Consider the following 16,784-nt stretch of genomic DNA (forward strand, 5'->3'; position numbering starts at 1 on the left):
AGCCAGCAATGCTATCCTATAGCCAGCAATGCTATCCTATAGCCAGCAATGCTATCCTATAGCCAGCAATGCTATCCTATAGCCAGCAATGCTATCCTATAGCCAGCAATGCTATCCTATAGCCAGCAATGCTATCCTATAGTCAGCAATGCTATCCTATAGCCAGCAATGCTATCCTATAGCCAGCAATGCTATCCTATAGCCAGCAATGCTATCCTATAGCCAGCAATGCTATCCTATAGCCAGCAATGCTATCCTATAGCCAGCAATGCTATCCTATAGCCAGCAATGCTATCCTATAGTCAGCAATGCTATCCTATAGCCAGCAATGCTATCCTATAGCCAGTAATGCTATCCTATAGCCAGTAATGCTATCCTATAGCCAGTAATGCTATCCTATAGCCAGTAATGCTATCCTATAGCCAGTAATGCTATCCTATAGTCAGTAATGCTATCCTATAGTCAGTAATGCTATCCTATAGCCAGCAATGCTATCCTATAGCCAGCAATGCTATCCTATAGCCAGCAATGCTATCCTATAGTCAGTAATGCTATCCTATAGTCAGTAATGCTATCCTATAGCCAGCAATGCTATCCTATAGCCAGCAATGCTATCCTATAGCCAGCAATGCTATCCTATAGCCAGCAATGCTATCCTATAGCCAGTAATGCTATCCTATAGTCAGTAATGCTATCCTATAGTCAGTAATGCTATCCTATAGCCAGCAATGCTATCCTATAGCCAGCAATGCTATCCTATAGCCAGCAATGCTATCCTATAGTCAGTAATGCTATCCTATAGCCAGCAATGCTATCCTATAGCCAGTAATGCTATCCTATAGCCAGCAATGCTATCCTATAGCCAGTAATGCTATCCTATAGTCAGTAATGCTATCCTATAGCCAGCAATGCTATCCTATAGCCAGTAATGCTATCCTATAGCCAGCAATGCTATCCTATAGCCAGCAATGCTATCCTATAGTCAGTAATGCTATCCTATAGCCAGCAATGCTATCCTATAGCCAGTAATGCTATCCTATAGCCAGCAATGCTATCCTATAGCCAGTAATGCTATCCTATAGTCAGTAATGCTATCCTATAGCCAGTAATGCTATCCTATAGCCAGTATGCAGTCAGACTATTAATGTCTGTCTCTGGATAGGAGCACAGATTGTCCCCCAGTGTGTTTATCGGATAGATGGATGTGGGATATGTGGACCTGAAATACACACAGTGAGCTCATACTGGGCGGGGCTAACAAACCCAGTGAGGCGGAAGCAGCATGGAGCAGAGCAGCTGGGGAATGATAACACACTAAATGGCTGCAGTTATTGTTATAAATGGGAGAGGGGTCATAGAGCTCATTCAATGCGATAGGTCCCTGCAATGTCACGTGACATTTGGCGAGGGCGTGGTTAAATAAATAGTCTAAGAGGGAGGTTGGGCCCCATCAGCTGTCATTCATAGTGGGCGGGGCCACCAAAGCTGTCATTTGGAGTGGGCGTGGTAGTCAGGCAAGGTATTTTAGAGTGGGCGGGGCCACCCAGTTATCATCGAGAGTGGGCGGGGTCAACCCGAGATGACATGCAGAGTGGGCGGGGCCAGCGTTCGTTGTGCCCGGTGTAATGGCGGCGGCTGCGGGCACTGTGAATGAATTCTCCCGGCAGAAAAGGCACGAAGAAGAAACCGGTGACCCCAGCGGCAGAGACAGGTCCCGGGCCCCCGGCGCCCCTACTTCCCCCGGAAGCCCCGGAGCGCTCCGTCACGCCCTCTCTTCATAAGCGGAACCTGTACGTGTTCTCGTACCCGCTGCTGGCCGTGTTCTCGCTGTTCCGGTTCCTCGCCTTCCACCTCGGCCTGCTCTTCGTGTGGCTGTGCGAGCTGCTCTCCCGGGGGCTCATGGCGGACAAAGCGCCCCGCATGGCGGGGGTGGGAGCCCAGGCCGCGGACCGGCCGCTGGAGCCCGATGTGGTGCGGAGATACCACCAGGAGGCCTTCCACTGCATCTCCATGGCCCTCCGCATCGACGAGCAGGAGAAAGGTGAGGCCTCATGACGGGACAGAAACGTCCGCCGAGGTCGGCATAGCTGTCATGGCTGCCTTGCCATCACATAAACAGAGCCCAGGGGTGGCTGCCAGAGCTGTGCCCGGGCCCACTGTGTGCAGGGCCGTCTTTAATATCAATAGGACCCTGGGCACAGCGGGCTCCTGGGCAATATATCCTCACTGACAGACACTCACTGACAGACACTCACTGACAGACACTCACACTTTTAAATCTACTCCCGTTTCCTAACTTGAAGGATTGCTTCCCTGGTGTCCAGAGTGGTGGCTGAGGCTGTTGGGGGTTGCCTACTGGCAATCCAGGGGCCAGTTCCCCTCCTCTCTGCTTCCCTGGTGTGGTCTCTCCCGTGCGTCTCTCTCTGGGAGGAAGTGCCTCACTGCAGTCACTTCCTCCCGTGCTGTTAAAGAGCCCACCTGGTGGCCCTTAGTGCATGGGCCTCCTTAGTGTGCGTCCCCAGGATTCACCGGGTGCCCATGGCTGGGGGATGGCAAGAAAGTTTTCAAGGACAGCGGAGTACACAGGGCAGCTGCCTTGGGTCCCTTAGAAGTAAGAGGGCCCAGGGCAGCTGCACTGCTTGCCCTATGCGTTAAAGACGGCCCTGATTGCGGGGGGGGCTCCCACCCTCTGGCAGTCATTGGGGGGGGGGCGGCTCCCACCCTCTGGCAGTCATTGCGGGGGGGGGGCGGCTCCCACCCTCTGGCAGTCATTGCGGGGGGGCGGCTCCCACCCTCTGGCAGTCATTGCGGGGGGGCGGCTCCCACCCTCTGGCAGTCATTGCGGGGGGGCGGCTCCCACCCTCTGGCAGTCATTGCGGGGGGGGGGCTCCCACCCTCTGGCAGTCATTGGGGGGGGGGGCTCCCACCCTCTGGCAGTCATTGGGGGGGGGGGCTCCCACCCTCTGGCAGTCATTGGGGGGGGGGGCTCCCACCCTCTGGCAGTCATTGCGGGGGGGGGGCTCCCACCCTCTGGCAGTCATTGCGGGGGGGGGGCTCCCACCCTCTGGCAGTCATTGCGGGGGGGGGGGCTCCCACCCTCTGGCAGTCATTGCGGGGGGGGGGGCTCCCACCCTCTGGCAGTCATTGCGGGGGGGGGGGCTCCCACCCTCTGGCAGTCATTGCGGGGGGGGGGGGCTCCCACCCTCTGGCAGTCATTGCGGGGGGGGGCTCCCACCCTCTGGCAGTCATTGCGGGGGGGGGCTCCCACCCTCTGGCAGTCATTGCGGGGGGGGGCTCCCACCCTCTGGCAGTCATTGGGGGGGGGGGGGGGGGGTAACTGGATAAGCTGCCTAACAATAGTTTGTTCTCTTACCTGTGTACAGACTGAACTCCGGTGATAGGCTGTGGCAGAGGTGTAGGAGCCGTGGTCGACGTAGTTAATTTGGCTGAGAGCATACGCTGACTGCTGTCTGTCAATGACTGACATTATGTGCAAAGAGAGTTGCACCAAATTGACATTAGCCAGCCTGGAACTCTAATGGCTCCTCAATTGTGCTGCCAGGGGTGTAGTTTTACCAACAGCAGCAGATTTGTCAAACTTTGTATGTGTAGCATTTCAAAGCGAACACTGCTCATACATAAATAAGGCACCTTAACCGCTTCAAACCACTCAAGGGATCATGGTGCTCAGAGTACCCCAGTAAAATTACACATATGTCTAAAACCCAAAATATGGCCACCAGCTCTGCAGTTTTGGGACCCACATGATAGTGCAAGTAGCACAGTAGGATTGTACTGTGGACAGACTAATCTAACAACACATGTTAATGGTTGAAAAGTCCTGTCCCTGACATAATAGGTTAATGCCAATGATGGCTATCATTTGTAACAGGTGTTTTAACAGTCTATTAAGTAACTAACATACAAATATTTATTCCTGAAATACTGCACTAGCAGACTCAAAGCACCATATCCACTTCAGATCACTGAAGTAACCCTTTAAAGCAAATCTATGACTATTGACTCTTTCATAAAGATAGTATCTTTTATGGGAAAAAATACTGACGAAATTGACCTGAAATTCTAAATCTTATAGAAAGATGTAAAAAAAAAAAAAAAAAAAATGAAGACAAATAGGAATATATCTTTTCCCACTGTCCCCCTATGTTGCACCGTGGACATGTTGCCTGGTGTGGGGATCTGAATTTTTTCCCCCCCAGAGACTCTCCCCCAAGTAACTGCTTTGGGGAATATGTAAAATATTTTGTGTGATGCATCACATGTTATAAACTTACAGGATTGCAATATTGTTTGATATTCAAACCAGCAGGTCTTCATGTTTTGTTACTGTGAGTTTGTATCAAAGAGGCACATTAACATGTTGGCTTGGCAGTTATTCACACATGCACTCATGTTAATTTTTGGCAGGTGTATTGGTTAAAGGGACACTATAGTCACCTGAACAACTTCAGCTTAATGAGGTTGTTCAGGTGAGTGCTACAGCTACCCGGAGCCTTTTTCTTGTAAGCACTGTATTTTCTGAGAAAATGCAGTGTTTACATTGGAAGCTTGGAACACCTCTTGTTGCAGTCAATCAGACGGCCACCAGAGGGACTTCCGAGTTCAGAGGCCCTAAAAAGGCCTCTCGTCCGATGCATTCTGGGTGAATGCATCAGACGGGCTATCAGCACACAAAGCACTGTGAACGCGCTTTGTGTGCTGATAGCCTGTCAGCACTGCTGCGGGCGTGGCTTCAGCTGACAGCTTCAGCTTCAGCTTCAGCTGACAGCTTCAGCTTCAGCTGACAGCTGAAGCCCGAACCCACAGGGAGCTGACTGTCCACAATAGTGGTTGAAGGGGGGGGGGGGGGGGGGGGAGACCTACTCTCCTTCCCCCCCCCCCGGCCCCCACCGCTGTGCGGCGGGTGGGGGCCCTAAAATTATCAATAAGGGGGGGACCTACTGTCCCCCCCCGGACAGTAGGTCCAATAAGGGGGGGACCTACTGTCCCCCCCCGGCCCCCACCCCTGTGCGGCGGGTGGGGGCCCTAAAATTATCAATAAGGGGGACCTACTGTCCCCCCCCCCCCGGCCCCCACCCCTGTGCGGCGGGTGGGGGCCCTAAAATTAAAATTATCAATAAGGGGGGGACCTATTGTCCCCCCCCGGCCCCCACCCCTGAGCGGTGGGTGGGGGCCCTAAAATTATCGATAAGGGGGGGGGGCCTACTGTCCCCCCCGGCCCCCACCCCTGTGCGGCGGGTGGGGGCCCTAAAATTATCAATAAGGGGGGGACCTACTGTCCCCCCCGGCCCCCACCCCTGTGCGGCGGGTGGGGGCCCTAAAATTATCAATAAGGGGGGGACCTACTGTCCCCCCCCGGCCCCCACCCCTGTGCGGCGGGTGGGGGCCCTAAAATTATCGATAAGGGGGGGGGCCTACTGTCCCCCCCGGCCCCCACCCCTGTGCGGCGGGTGGGGGCCCTAAAATTATCAATAAGGGGGGGACCTACTGTCCCCCCCCGGCCCCCACCCCTGTGCGGCGGGTGGGGGCCCTAAAATTATCAATAAGGGGGGGACCTACTGTCCCCCCCGGCCCCCACCCCTGAGCGGTGGGTGGGGGCCCTAAATACAAAGGGGGGGGGGACCCTAGTTAACCCTCCCCCCCCCCCCCCCCAAAAAAAATTATCTCCCTACCTACCCCCCTCACCCTAAAAATAATGAGGGGGGGAACATTAACTAAAAACCTGTAAAAAAATAAAAAGAGATAAAAAAAACTTACCATTCGATGTTTTCTTTCTTCTAAAATCTTCTTTCTTCAGCCCAAAAAAGGCCAAATAAAAATCCATAATAACCGACGCAATTAAAAAAAAAAAAAAAAAAAAACCGAGCGCAAAAAAAATAATCCATCTTCACCCATGGAGGGCTCCGCGCAGACTGAGCTCCGCAGGGTGGGCAAGGCTTATAAAGCCTTGCCCCGCCCTGCAATTAGGCTAAGAACACTCTGATTGGTGGGTTTAAACCAATCAGAGTGCTCTTTGTCATTTTACAAGCGTGGGAAAGTTCTTTGGAATTTTCCCACGCTTGTAAAATGACACAGAGCACTGTGATTGGATGGATTTCAAGCCATCCAATCACAGTGCTCTGTGTCATTTTACAAGCGTGGGAAAGTTCTTTGGAATTTTCCCACGCTTGTAAAATGACACAGAGCACTGTGATTGGATGGCTTGAAACCCATCCAATCACAGTGCTCTGTGTCATTTTACAAGCGTGGGGAAATTCCAAAGAACTTTCCCACGCTTGTAAAATGACAAAGAGCACTGTGATTGGATGGCTTGAAATCCATCCAATCACAGTGCTCTGTGTCATTTTACAAGCGTGGGAAAATTCCAAAGAACTTTCCCACGCTTGTAAAATGACACAGAGCACTGTGATTGGATGGCTTGAAATCCATCCAATCACAGTGCTCTGTGTCATTTTACAAGCGTGGGAAAATTCCAAAAAACTTTCCCACGCTTGTAAAATGACAAAGAGCACTCTGATTGGCTCAAACCCACCAATCAGAGTGTTCTTAGCCTAATTGCAGGGCGGGGCAAGGCTTTATAAGCCTTCCCCACCCTGCGGAGCTCAGTCTGCGCGGAGCCCTCCATGGGTGAAGATGGATTATTTTTTTTTGCGCTCGGTTTTTTTTTTTTTTTTTTAATTGCGTCGGTTATTATGGATTTTTATTTGGCCTTTTTTGGGGCTGAAGAAAGAAGATTTTAGAAGAAAGAAAACATCGAATGGTAAGTTGATTTTATCTCATTTTTTCTTTTTTACAGGTTTTTAGTTAATGGTCCCCCCTCATTATTTTTAGGGTGAGGGGGGTAGGTAGGGAGATATTTTTTTTTGGGGGGGGGGGGGGGAGGGTTAACTAGGGTCCCCCCCCCCTTTGTATTTAGGGCCCCCACCCACCGCTCAGGGGTGGGGGCCGGGGGGGACAGTAGGTCCCCCCCTTATTGATCATTTTAGGGCCCCCACCCACCGCTCAGGGGTGGGGGCCGGGGGGGGACAATAGGTCCCCCCCTTATTGATAATTTTAGGGCCCCCACCCGCCGCACAGGGGTGGGGGCCGGGGGGAGACAGTAGGTCCCCCCCTTATTGATAATTTTAGGGCCCCCACCCGCCGCACAGGGGTGGGGGCCGGGGGGGGACAGTACGTCCCCCCCTTATTGATAATTGTAGGGCCCCCACCCGCCGCTCAGGGGTGGGGGCCGGGGGGGGGACAGTAGGTCCCCCCCCTCATTGATAATTTTAGGGCCCCCACCCGCCGCACAGGGGTGGGGGCCGGGGGGGACAGTAGGTCCCCCCCTTATTGATAATTGTAGGGCCCCCACCCGCCGCTCAGGGGTGGGGGCCGGGGGGGGGACAGTAGGTCCCCCCCCTCATTGATAATTTTAGGGCCCCCACCCGCCGCTCAGGGGTGGGGGCCGGGGGGGGGGACAGTAGGTCCCCCCCCTCATTGATAATTTTAGGGCCCCCACCCGCCGCACAGGGGTGGGGGCCGGGGGGGGACAGTAGGTCCCCCCCCCATTGATAATTTTAGGGCCCCCACCCGCCGCTCAGGGGTGGGGGCCGGGGGGGGACAGTAGGTCCCCCCCCTTATTGATAATTTTAGGGCCCCCACCCGCCGCTCAGGGGTGGGGGCCGGGGGGGGACAGTAGGTCCCCCCCCTTATTGATAATTTTAGGGCCCCCACCCGCCGCTCAGGGGTGGGGGCCGGGGGGGGACAGTAGGTCCCCCCCCTTATTGATAATTTTAGAAAGCGAGCTGAGCTGTCAGTCAGACAGCTCAGCTCGCGAACGCGCATTCCGCGCACATGCGCGGTAAAGCGCTCAGGTTCTTCATAGGGCGGCATTCAATGCCGCTCTATGAAGAACGCGATTGGTCCAGCGCGAAGCCGTCCCATTGGGCCCCGCGATTTCGTCATTTTGACGAAAAAGGGGGCGCGGCCTAGCGGGGAGCTCGGCGCTGGAACGGAGGTAAGTTTTTAATATAAAAACACCGATTTTTTTTTTTAATTAATGAAAGTTCATATAAAAGCAAGAAGGAAGGCTGGGGGACCTGTCTTTCTTGCTTTTATATGGTGACTATAGAGTCCCTTTAAGATAGCCTTTTGCTTACCATCCACAATTTGGGAACTAATTTGAGCTGTGACTGATAGCATCTCTTGTGCAGCATGTGTTTTGGCTGATGCAGTATGAAAAAGTGAACTGTCAGCATACTTGGTAAAAAGTTTGTTGGAATAGGCAGTTGTTAGAGGGTTTACCAAAGTGTTTTAAATTTTAAAAAATGCATAGTCACAGCTTGAAGTCTTTACCTAGTAATATCTGACTCAAAATAAAGACCTTGGTTGTTTAATTTCAGACAAATAAGCGTTTTACAGCATTGCTACCGGCAGATGGAATAAAAAAAAATGCTCTGGCTGTCTATATTGTTCTGAATATACAGTGCAGTTACAATGAGACCATGACTTTTTATTTTTGAACTGAAATATATATTTCATGTGCAGGTATAATGTTTTTACGTCATCTGTTCAGACAAACAAATTAGAAAACCCTTTGAAGTTTGGAAGATGAATTGATGTAAAACACTACCAACCCTATTCACAGTTTAAGTAGTCTGTTTAAATGTGCTGTAAATCTCTCTTTTAGAGAGAGCAAAATCTTAGTAGCTTTGAAAGTATATATTTAAGGACACAGAGGGAAAGGCACGCGATTCTAACTAAAAATTAATTAGGTTTGCCTTATTATTGGCTTCTTTTCCCCATCAACTGCAAGGAAATTCTGTCACAATTTGGCATCTGGTTCAAAAGCAAAATGCCTCATAAAAGCTTATTGCCTGCAAACATGCATGCAGGGAATCACAGGGAAATTATGCCTGGTGTGCCAAAAAATGTCAATGCGTATCTTTAGAGATCACTTGGAACTTCAGAAAAAATAAAAGGAGGGGGAAGAAGTGGTAAGATGTGTATTTTTTTTTTCTTCTTCTACTAAAAATTGTTGTTTGTTAGGGTGAGCAAAATTGGTGTCTGGTGCCAGACAGCCATTGGCTGGGGGGGAAATAGCAAACCAGCTAAAAACAAGGTCCAACTTTGCATCAAACTGTTTTAAACATGTTTTTTATTTAAATATATAACATTAAGTTTGTGCTGCTCAGAGGATGAAAGGTAAGCACATTTGTAATACAATTCAGAGAGTACACATATGCAAATTATTGAGTGTTGGTTACAAACGAAGTAACTGCCGTAGATGAGATTTTGATGTTCAAATCACTCCTATTATTGAGCTAGTAATCATGCTGGGATAACTCATACTGTGCATCAGACTTTAGATTTTAGCTGGTTAAGCACTTATCGCTATGTGACACTGGGGTTTTCAAAGGGATTTGGCATAGTGTTTACCATCTAGCTTAAAATACGTTTGTTTAGATGTCTCTGCTACCTTTTTACTGGCTCGACTGATGTGGGTTGTAAATATAGTAAGGTAGCCTAATCTATATTTTAAAGGTGATAGCTAGTGCTTTTGAATGCAGAGGAGTCAGCTGGGACACTAATGTAGCTGATATTGCGAGCTTATATGCACTTTACTGCTAGCAATGAGTGATGCAGAGTTAACATGTTTGATGGCTCTATAAGAGATCACAAATTGTGCTTTCTAGATCTTAGTTATGTGCAAATGGCTTAGAAGATTGCAACAATTTTACAAAACAGACCAACAGAACAGTTAGGTATGCAGATTGGACTAAGAGTTCAAGCTTGCCTTTGTTAATTCTGCCCAAGGTTTGCATGTAGCATCTGCACTTTGCACAGTTCACTAAACTATGAAGCAGGCAGCAGGCTGTTTCAATTGATAACAGCTGTGGCATCCTAAGTGATGAGTGGAACTGTTTATTTTTATTTAGTAAACTACTTATCCCATAAATCCTACTGTTCACTTAAAAGGGGTCTATAAGGAAAAGAGTGCGTTTTGTGAATATTTAATGATGAAAATTCAGTTTTGAATTATCATTTTACAATATTTATGTAAATCATTTCAAATGATTGATCATAAAAACCACTCTCTTTGTCTCTTTGTCTTTTGCCTAGACAAAAAAGAGAAACTATCAATAGCTTTAATCTGCTAGATTGTGTGATTTTTTTTTTTTTTTAATAAACTCCAGTTTTATAAGGGGGGGGGGGGGGTGGCAATGTTTCTCTTGTTGTATCTGCCAGATTCATGTCTAGATGAGTTAATTAAATCATTCATACATATCAAAACACATGGTTATTGTGTCAAAACCTATTAGGTCAGTTAATGTAATGATACATTGGCCCAGGGCATGTTGCGTCCCGTATTGACAGCATGCTGATTCCTTCTTCATCCTTTGTTGTGCCGATAAAGTCACAGCCAAGAAAATTCCGTTTTGATGGTAGCTATAGGTCTTAAGTAGTGAAGAATAGAAATCCAGAAAACATATGCACGTTCTTGGAAAGATTGTGCTTTGACACATTGCATTTGATTTATTTTCCATGTTTGTTTTTGATACAAAAGAAAACATGGAAACATTTACATCTTCTGCCTAATGCCTTCCCCCCCTTTGCACATTCTTATCTGTGTAAACCCACATTGTTTTAATTCCATATTGAAACGTGTGTGTGTATACTATATGATTATTTTTATTTTTTATTTTTTCTCTCTCCAGCAAAACGAACTAAATCCTTTACATAAATATTATATTATGCCTCCATCAACTCCGAAGTCCCTCTGGTTCACTCTGAGTGACTGCAACTGGAGGTGTTCCTAACTTTTCAATGTAAACACTGTATTTTCTCGGAAAATACAGTGTTTACATGAGAGGCTGCAGGGAGATATTGTTCTCACCTGAACATCCTCATTAAGCTGAAGTTGTTCAGGTGACTATAGTGTATTTTTGACCATGTACATTATTCTAAACTGATATTTTTATTTTGGCGACAGAGACCTGAGAAATGAAAATGTATGACAGTGCATTTATAACAATTCCAGGGCTACACCTTCCTCACCGTTGAAATGGGCACTCACTAGTATTGTGTGCATGCTTATGTCAGCAGGATACAGACATTCCTGCTCCTCCTAAGCCTGTTATCTCCGCTGTCTATTCTGACACTGGGATTTCTAATATGCCATATGGCATGGCAGAGGTAAATGTGTTAATGTTGCTACAATAAATTAGAGATACATTATATTGAGAGAGGGGGAAAAAAGTGGCAAATTAAAAAATGCAAATGTAATCTGAATTTATATCATTCTTTGACATCTCTTATTTTTTTTATATTCATTTAATTCATTCTAATTGGAGTGATTCAGATGTTTGGTGCAGTTATGTAATTAAGTGTTCTTGCATAGCAAGACCACTTACTGTTATCTCACATATATATTATTATAGCCAAATTTACCACCCTAACTCCTCCCACAGTTTTTACACTACATAGACAGTAATCTACCGAAATGTGCGGATTGTTCCCGATTGGTGTGCTATAACTTTGTGGAACGTTTCGCCGAATGGTTCTCGAAATATCGTTGTTCTTGTGGCGAAATTTGTCCCATAGGAATGAATGGCAAAGCTAGAGTGGGAGCTGGCAAAAGCTGAAAAATCAGGACATGATTTCTAAACTGCCACCACTCCCTCATTTTCAGGCCCACCTACACAAATCTTATATCAAAACGTTCAGCTATCCCTGCTGCCACTAAAAATTTCCACAGCTAAGCCATAGTCCTGATAGTTTTCACAATATGACCATTTGTTTGCAACTCACGCCGTCCATTGATATTCATTGAAACTCCACTTTGCAAAGCTCACATTTGAAGGGCAATTTCTAAACTGCGACTGTGCCTTCATTGTTAATATTGCAGAGACATACTATACATCAAAATTTAGGTCTGGGTCTTGTGATTCTCACAATATAAAGCTCTTCGTTGTAGGATTTATAGTTTTTTTTTAAAAAACGACCGTTTGAAGATGGCAACCGCAAAAATACTCTGACCTGTGCCAGGCTGCAGCAGCAGCGGATGTCATAGACAGGGCCTTTTGTACACCTGCTAAAGATTTTATAAATGTATGTTTTAATGTAACTATGAAGCACTTTGGGCAACAACGTTGCAATTAAATGTGCTATATAAATAATAGTTACTCCGCCCACTCCAGTTGTAGACTACTGGTGGAGGCAAGAACACTTCACACAATTACCCCAGAAATTGTAGCTTTTCTAGTTTCTTTTTGCTGTTCCTTTGTTGTCCACTGGGGAATAGTTTAAGTTACATTTTATTTTTAATACCTGACCCAACCTAAAGCGGTATCCTCCCTTCCTAATTAAACATCAACGTTTTACCTAATTATGGGTTTATAGTTTTTGATCTTTTCTCATTTTAAAATTTTAAGCTGGTTCGCTTGATCAAATAAGCAGCATATTAACCTTCATTTTGCTGATATTATCAAATATTACTATAAACACTCCATAATGCCTACTGCATAACCAGTATTACCTCACAATAATGAAGTTAGTAGCCCTTTCAACTTGGCTGCCTGTTAATCTTTTTGCCAGTGGCCCTAGTGATAGAGGGAAAAAAATGAAACAATGTTGGATATTTATCAAATGTTCTTTGAAAACTGACTGTTAAATCCTGTAATTCTGATTTATTTATTTATTTATTTAAATATTATTTTTGCCTCGTAAATTTTGTCAGTTTTTCAAGAAATTTCCATTTCAGGAGACAGATATTTACAGTGACAAGAACAGCGAAAGTATAGCCAAAAAAATACAACAGATTTAAAGGGCCACTATTGTCACCAAAACCACTTTAGCTTAAATGGAAACTATTGTATTTCTAGCCTATAGTGCAAGTCTCGCTCGCCCCCACCCCTCCCTCCCCTAAAAACACTATTGTTACTTACATGAATCCAGTATCGACGTCCCTCAGTGCTGGATCAGGCTCCGCTGATGTCAGGGAACTAATGCATATGCGTGGTTATTGCCGCAATCACATTGGGCATTGAATCCATGCTTTCCTATGGGGTTTTACCTGACGCTGGATGTCTTCATGCATAGCATGACGTCCAGGGTGAGGTGACCAAAATTCACCTAACCACCCGGGAGTTCCACTAGTGGCTCTCTGGTAGTTAACCCTGCAATGAAACTATTGTAGTTTCTCAATAACTAATGACCATTGCATGGTTAAACTGACAGAGTGCCTCCAGACCATTTTCATAAGCTGAAGTGGTCTGAATGCATATAGTGTCCATTTAACTAACCAATTTTGGTGTATCATCCTACCACTGCAGTCTCACTGCTAAATTCTCTGCCATTTAGGAGTTTAATCATAAAAATCATGCTATTCCATGCATCCACTATGCTCTCTGTAAAGTAACTTCCTGATATTATTTTTAAACCTCTGCCCCTCTAATTTAAGACTCTCTTGTTGTGGTAGTTTTTCTTCTTTTAACCCCTTAAAGACGGCAGGCGTGCTATGCTGTCCTTGGGCGGCATAGTACATCCCCGCTGTCCAGGGGATTTACCTGCTCGCTTGTGATCCGCCGGCGATCCCCATGTGATTGCGAGGACTTCACGATCACAGGGACAGAATAGCCGTCCATAGCAATGCCAGCAGGGGGAGTGCCTGGAATGACAGGTAGTCCCCCTGCTGCCTGTAATAAATTAAAATAAAGTTAAAACAATATATACTTGGATCTCTCTCTCGCTGATATCATCAGTGAAAGTGAAGTTTTTTTTGCATTTTTCACACACAAATGGCACTTACACTGGTGATATTGTTGTGATACGTATTACAGTTTTGAAACATTAATATTTGTGTTCAGTGAAGTCTCCCAACTATAACAGTACCCCTCATGTACAGGTTTTATGGTGGGTTCAGGCAGTTCAGGTTAAACCCCCATGCTAGCAGCACTATGGACACCTATTGCAGCCATGTGACCGCTCTTTTAGGGTACGTCAGTGGTCGTTAAGGGGTTAAACTGCTCCTGTCTGATAATGCCTATTTTACACATATTCTAATTTTAGAAAAGTCAGTTTTTCTAAAGTCTAGAACTTTTTTTGTTTTTGTGTGGTGTGACTGTCACTGTTCTTATATTTAAACCACACTGATGATCACTGGATCCTAAACTTTCACCTACAGTAATATCTGATACCAAATATCCATTTGTTAACACTAAATCTAGTATGGCCTCTTAGATATTTCCTCAATTAGTAGATTATCTAACTCTATTTGTCCTGGGGCCCTATAAATAACACCCACACGAGTTACTGTGTAATTCCTAAATTCTAATGTAACCCAAACGGACTCTATGTTCGCCTCACTAACTTTTATTAGGCTCGATTTTATGCTATCCTTCACATACAGGGCCACCTCTCCCCCTTTCTTGTCTTCCCTGTCTTTTTCTATATGAAGAGTACCCTGGTATTGCTATGTCCCAGTCATTTTTATCATTCTACCATGTCTCCGTAACAGAGACTGAATCTACATTCTCAGTTGCCATTATTGTCACAAGTTAATGGATCTTATTCGCTAAACTGTGAGCATTTGTTCCCTTTTTGCGAAAGATGCAAACCGTTTTTTTTGTACAGTTTATTTTCAATCAGAGCTTACCATGAGAAATGAAGCCAAATCACTTTGTTTATCCTGTCCTAGCCACACCTCTCTGCATGTGACTTGCACAGCCTTCCTAAACACTTCCTGTAAAGTGAGCTCTAATATTTATACTTTATTGCACATGCTGTTTAATTTTGGACTTTTCATCTTGTGCAGTGTTAATAAATTGCTACATCTTGCAGGTGTCTCCTATGTGTGATTTAAAATTCACCAGAACAACTGCAGTTTAATGTAGATGTTCTTGTGTCTATGGCCTGTTCCTGCAGGCATTTTCATGCAAACATGGTCTTTTCAGAGAGATGGTAGTATTTACATTGCTCCCTACAGACATAATGCATAATGCATAATAATAATGCATGTCTATCCATGATTGTGGATTTTTTTTTCTTCCTCCTTTTTCAGTTCCCATTTCAATAGGTGGTACAATAGTTTGGCAGCATTTTTGTATACATTAAGTGTCCCAGTATTGAATCTTTCATCCAGCGTTCCATGTTCATGATGCAAGAAAAGGATGGGCATTTGTTGATTTTTGCCAATTTCAATAATGTGTTAACTCATTAGTGAAAAGGGGATACTTGTGAGATTTGGTGTGGGGGCATCAAGTCTTGAAAACCTATGCATTCCACAATTGTAATGTCAAGTGTTATCTGTCCTGTCACTGCCAAACAGGCTCCAGACATGTGGTGATACATTTCATTATCGAAAGACATGTTTGTATTGGCTAAAATGAGTTGCAGAAATAAATACCTTCTCCTCAGCTGCCTGTATAAAACAATCAATGGTGTGACCAAGAACAAAAAGGAACGTCTCCCACAGCTATTAGCAGCACAATAACCATACTATATCCGCATGTAAGCTGCTGAACTATTTATGATGTAAATTTAGGAGGAACATGCCAATTGTGTGTAAAAAATAAATAAAATAATAATAATTACGGAGCTCACAAGGCTCAACAAATATTTAGAAATTGAATACAATTTGGTATCATCAGCTTTGGCTCTGGATTGTACGGGTTAAAGGGACACTATAGTCACTAGAAAAACTACAGCTTAATGTAGTTCTGGTGAGTATAATTGCCTGCAGGCATTTTTATATAAACACTGCCTTGTCATTGAGAAGGCAGTGTTTACATTTAAATGGAAGTGCTTCTTGGGGGCAGTGCTGCACACTCTACCAATCAGCTGAGATGCTGAATTTTCCTCCTACAGATGCATTGATTCATTGCAACTCTATGAGGAGGTGCTGATTGGCCAAGCCGGTGTTTGGCTCTGCCTTATCCCATCTCCTTGCTGATTTCAGCCAAACCAATGCTTTTCCTATAGGAAAGCATTGGATTGGCTAAAAATCATAAATTCTGATGTCAACAAGGGGACAGGGCCAGAGCCGGCAGACCCGCGGGGCACTGGAAAAAATAGGTATGTTTTATTGCCTTTTAAGAGGGTAAACAGGGGCAAGCAACTTTAAATGGTTTTAACACTATAAGGTCAGGAATACACATGTGTTCCTGACCCTATAATGTTCCTTTAAGCAATTCTCTTGATTACTGTCAAAAAGGCTGTGAATTTAGAAGCCAGGTATTCATTTCTAAACTCGTAAAATATTCTTATTTGAAACTGTATGTTATGCGTTGGGATCTCTGTGGGTTGACCTTATTTTCTGCTAATATGCTCTAACCAGATAAATTGTATATTTAAACAGATCAAAAGGAGCAAGCTATTAAATGGTATCAGAAAGGCATTGATGAAATGGAGAAAGGTATAGCTGTACAAGTTAATGGACAAGGTAAGAAGTTTTATTTTACACTCCTATTAAAAGCATGTTTTTTTTTTTTTTTCTTCTTTTCTCTGGTTGTGTTTATATGTTTATGTACAGTGTGTTCAGAATAACTAAGAAAAAAAATAATCTGGTAACCAATCTAAATAATGAGATGGGCAGCTGCATACAAGTAAGCGTCTTTAAGCAGATAGGTGTATAAAATTTAAAAATAAAACATAGTATGTGCACTCCAAAAGTACAAAATGAATAAATAAAAAAACAAAACCGGAGATATTTCTATAGATAAAACCTAAGAATACCTTTTTAATGAAAGATCACAGCTAAAACAATGTATAATTAATATTCCTAA

At 45.1% G+C, this 16,784-nt stretch overlaps 1 protein-coding gene across 2 annotated transcripts in view; it reads left to right on the plus strand.

Moving 5' to 3' along the window:
- Positions 1 to 1,557: 1,557 nt before the first annotated feature.
- SPAST (spastin) overlaps positions 1,558 to 16,784 on the plus strand; it is a 68,955-nt gene continuing 53,728 nt past the window's right edge. Inside the window, exons 1-2 of one of the 2 annotated variants that reach the window (XM_063443212.1) lie at positions 1,558 to 2,041; positions 16,358 to 16,441. In XM_063443212.1, coding sequence (XP_063299282.1) covers positions 1,651 to 2,041; positions 16,358 to 16,441 — 475 coding nt within the window. In that variant the 5' untranslated portion in view covers positions 1,558 to 1,650. The remainder of the gene's footprint in view (positions 2,042 to 16,357; positions 16,442 to 16,784) is intronic. The other variant, XM_063443211.1, reaches the window with a different exon arrangement.

Source organism: Pelobates fuscus, chromosome 2 (genome assembly GCF_036172605.1).
Source record: "Pelobates fuscus isolate aPelFus1 chromosome 2, aPelFus1.pri, whole genome shotgun sequence".
Lineage (NCBI taxonomy): Eukaryota > Metazoa > Chordata > Amphibia > Anura > Pelobatidae > Pelobates > Pelobates fuscus.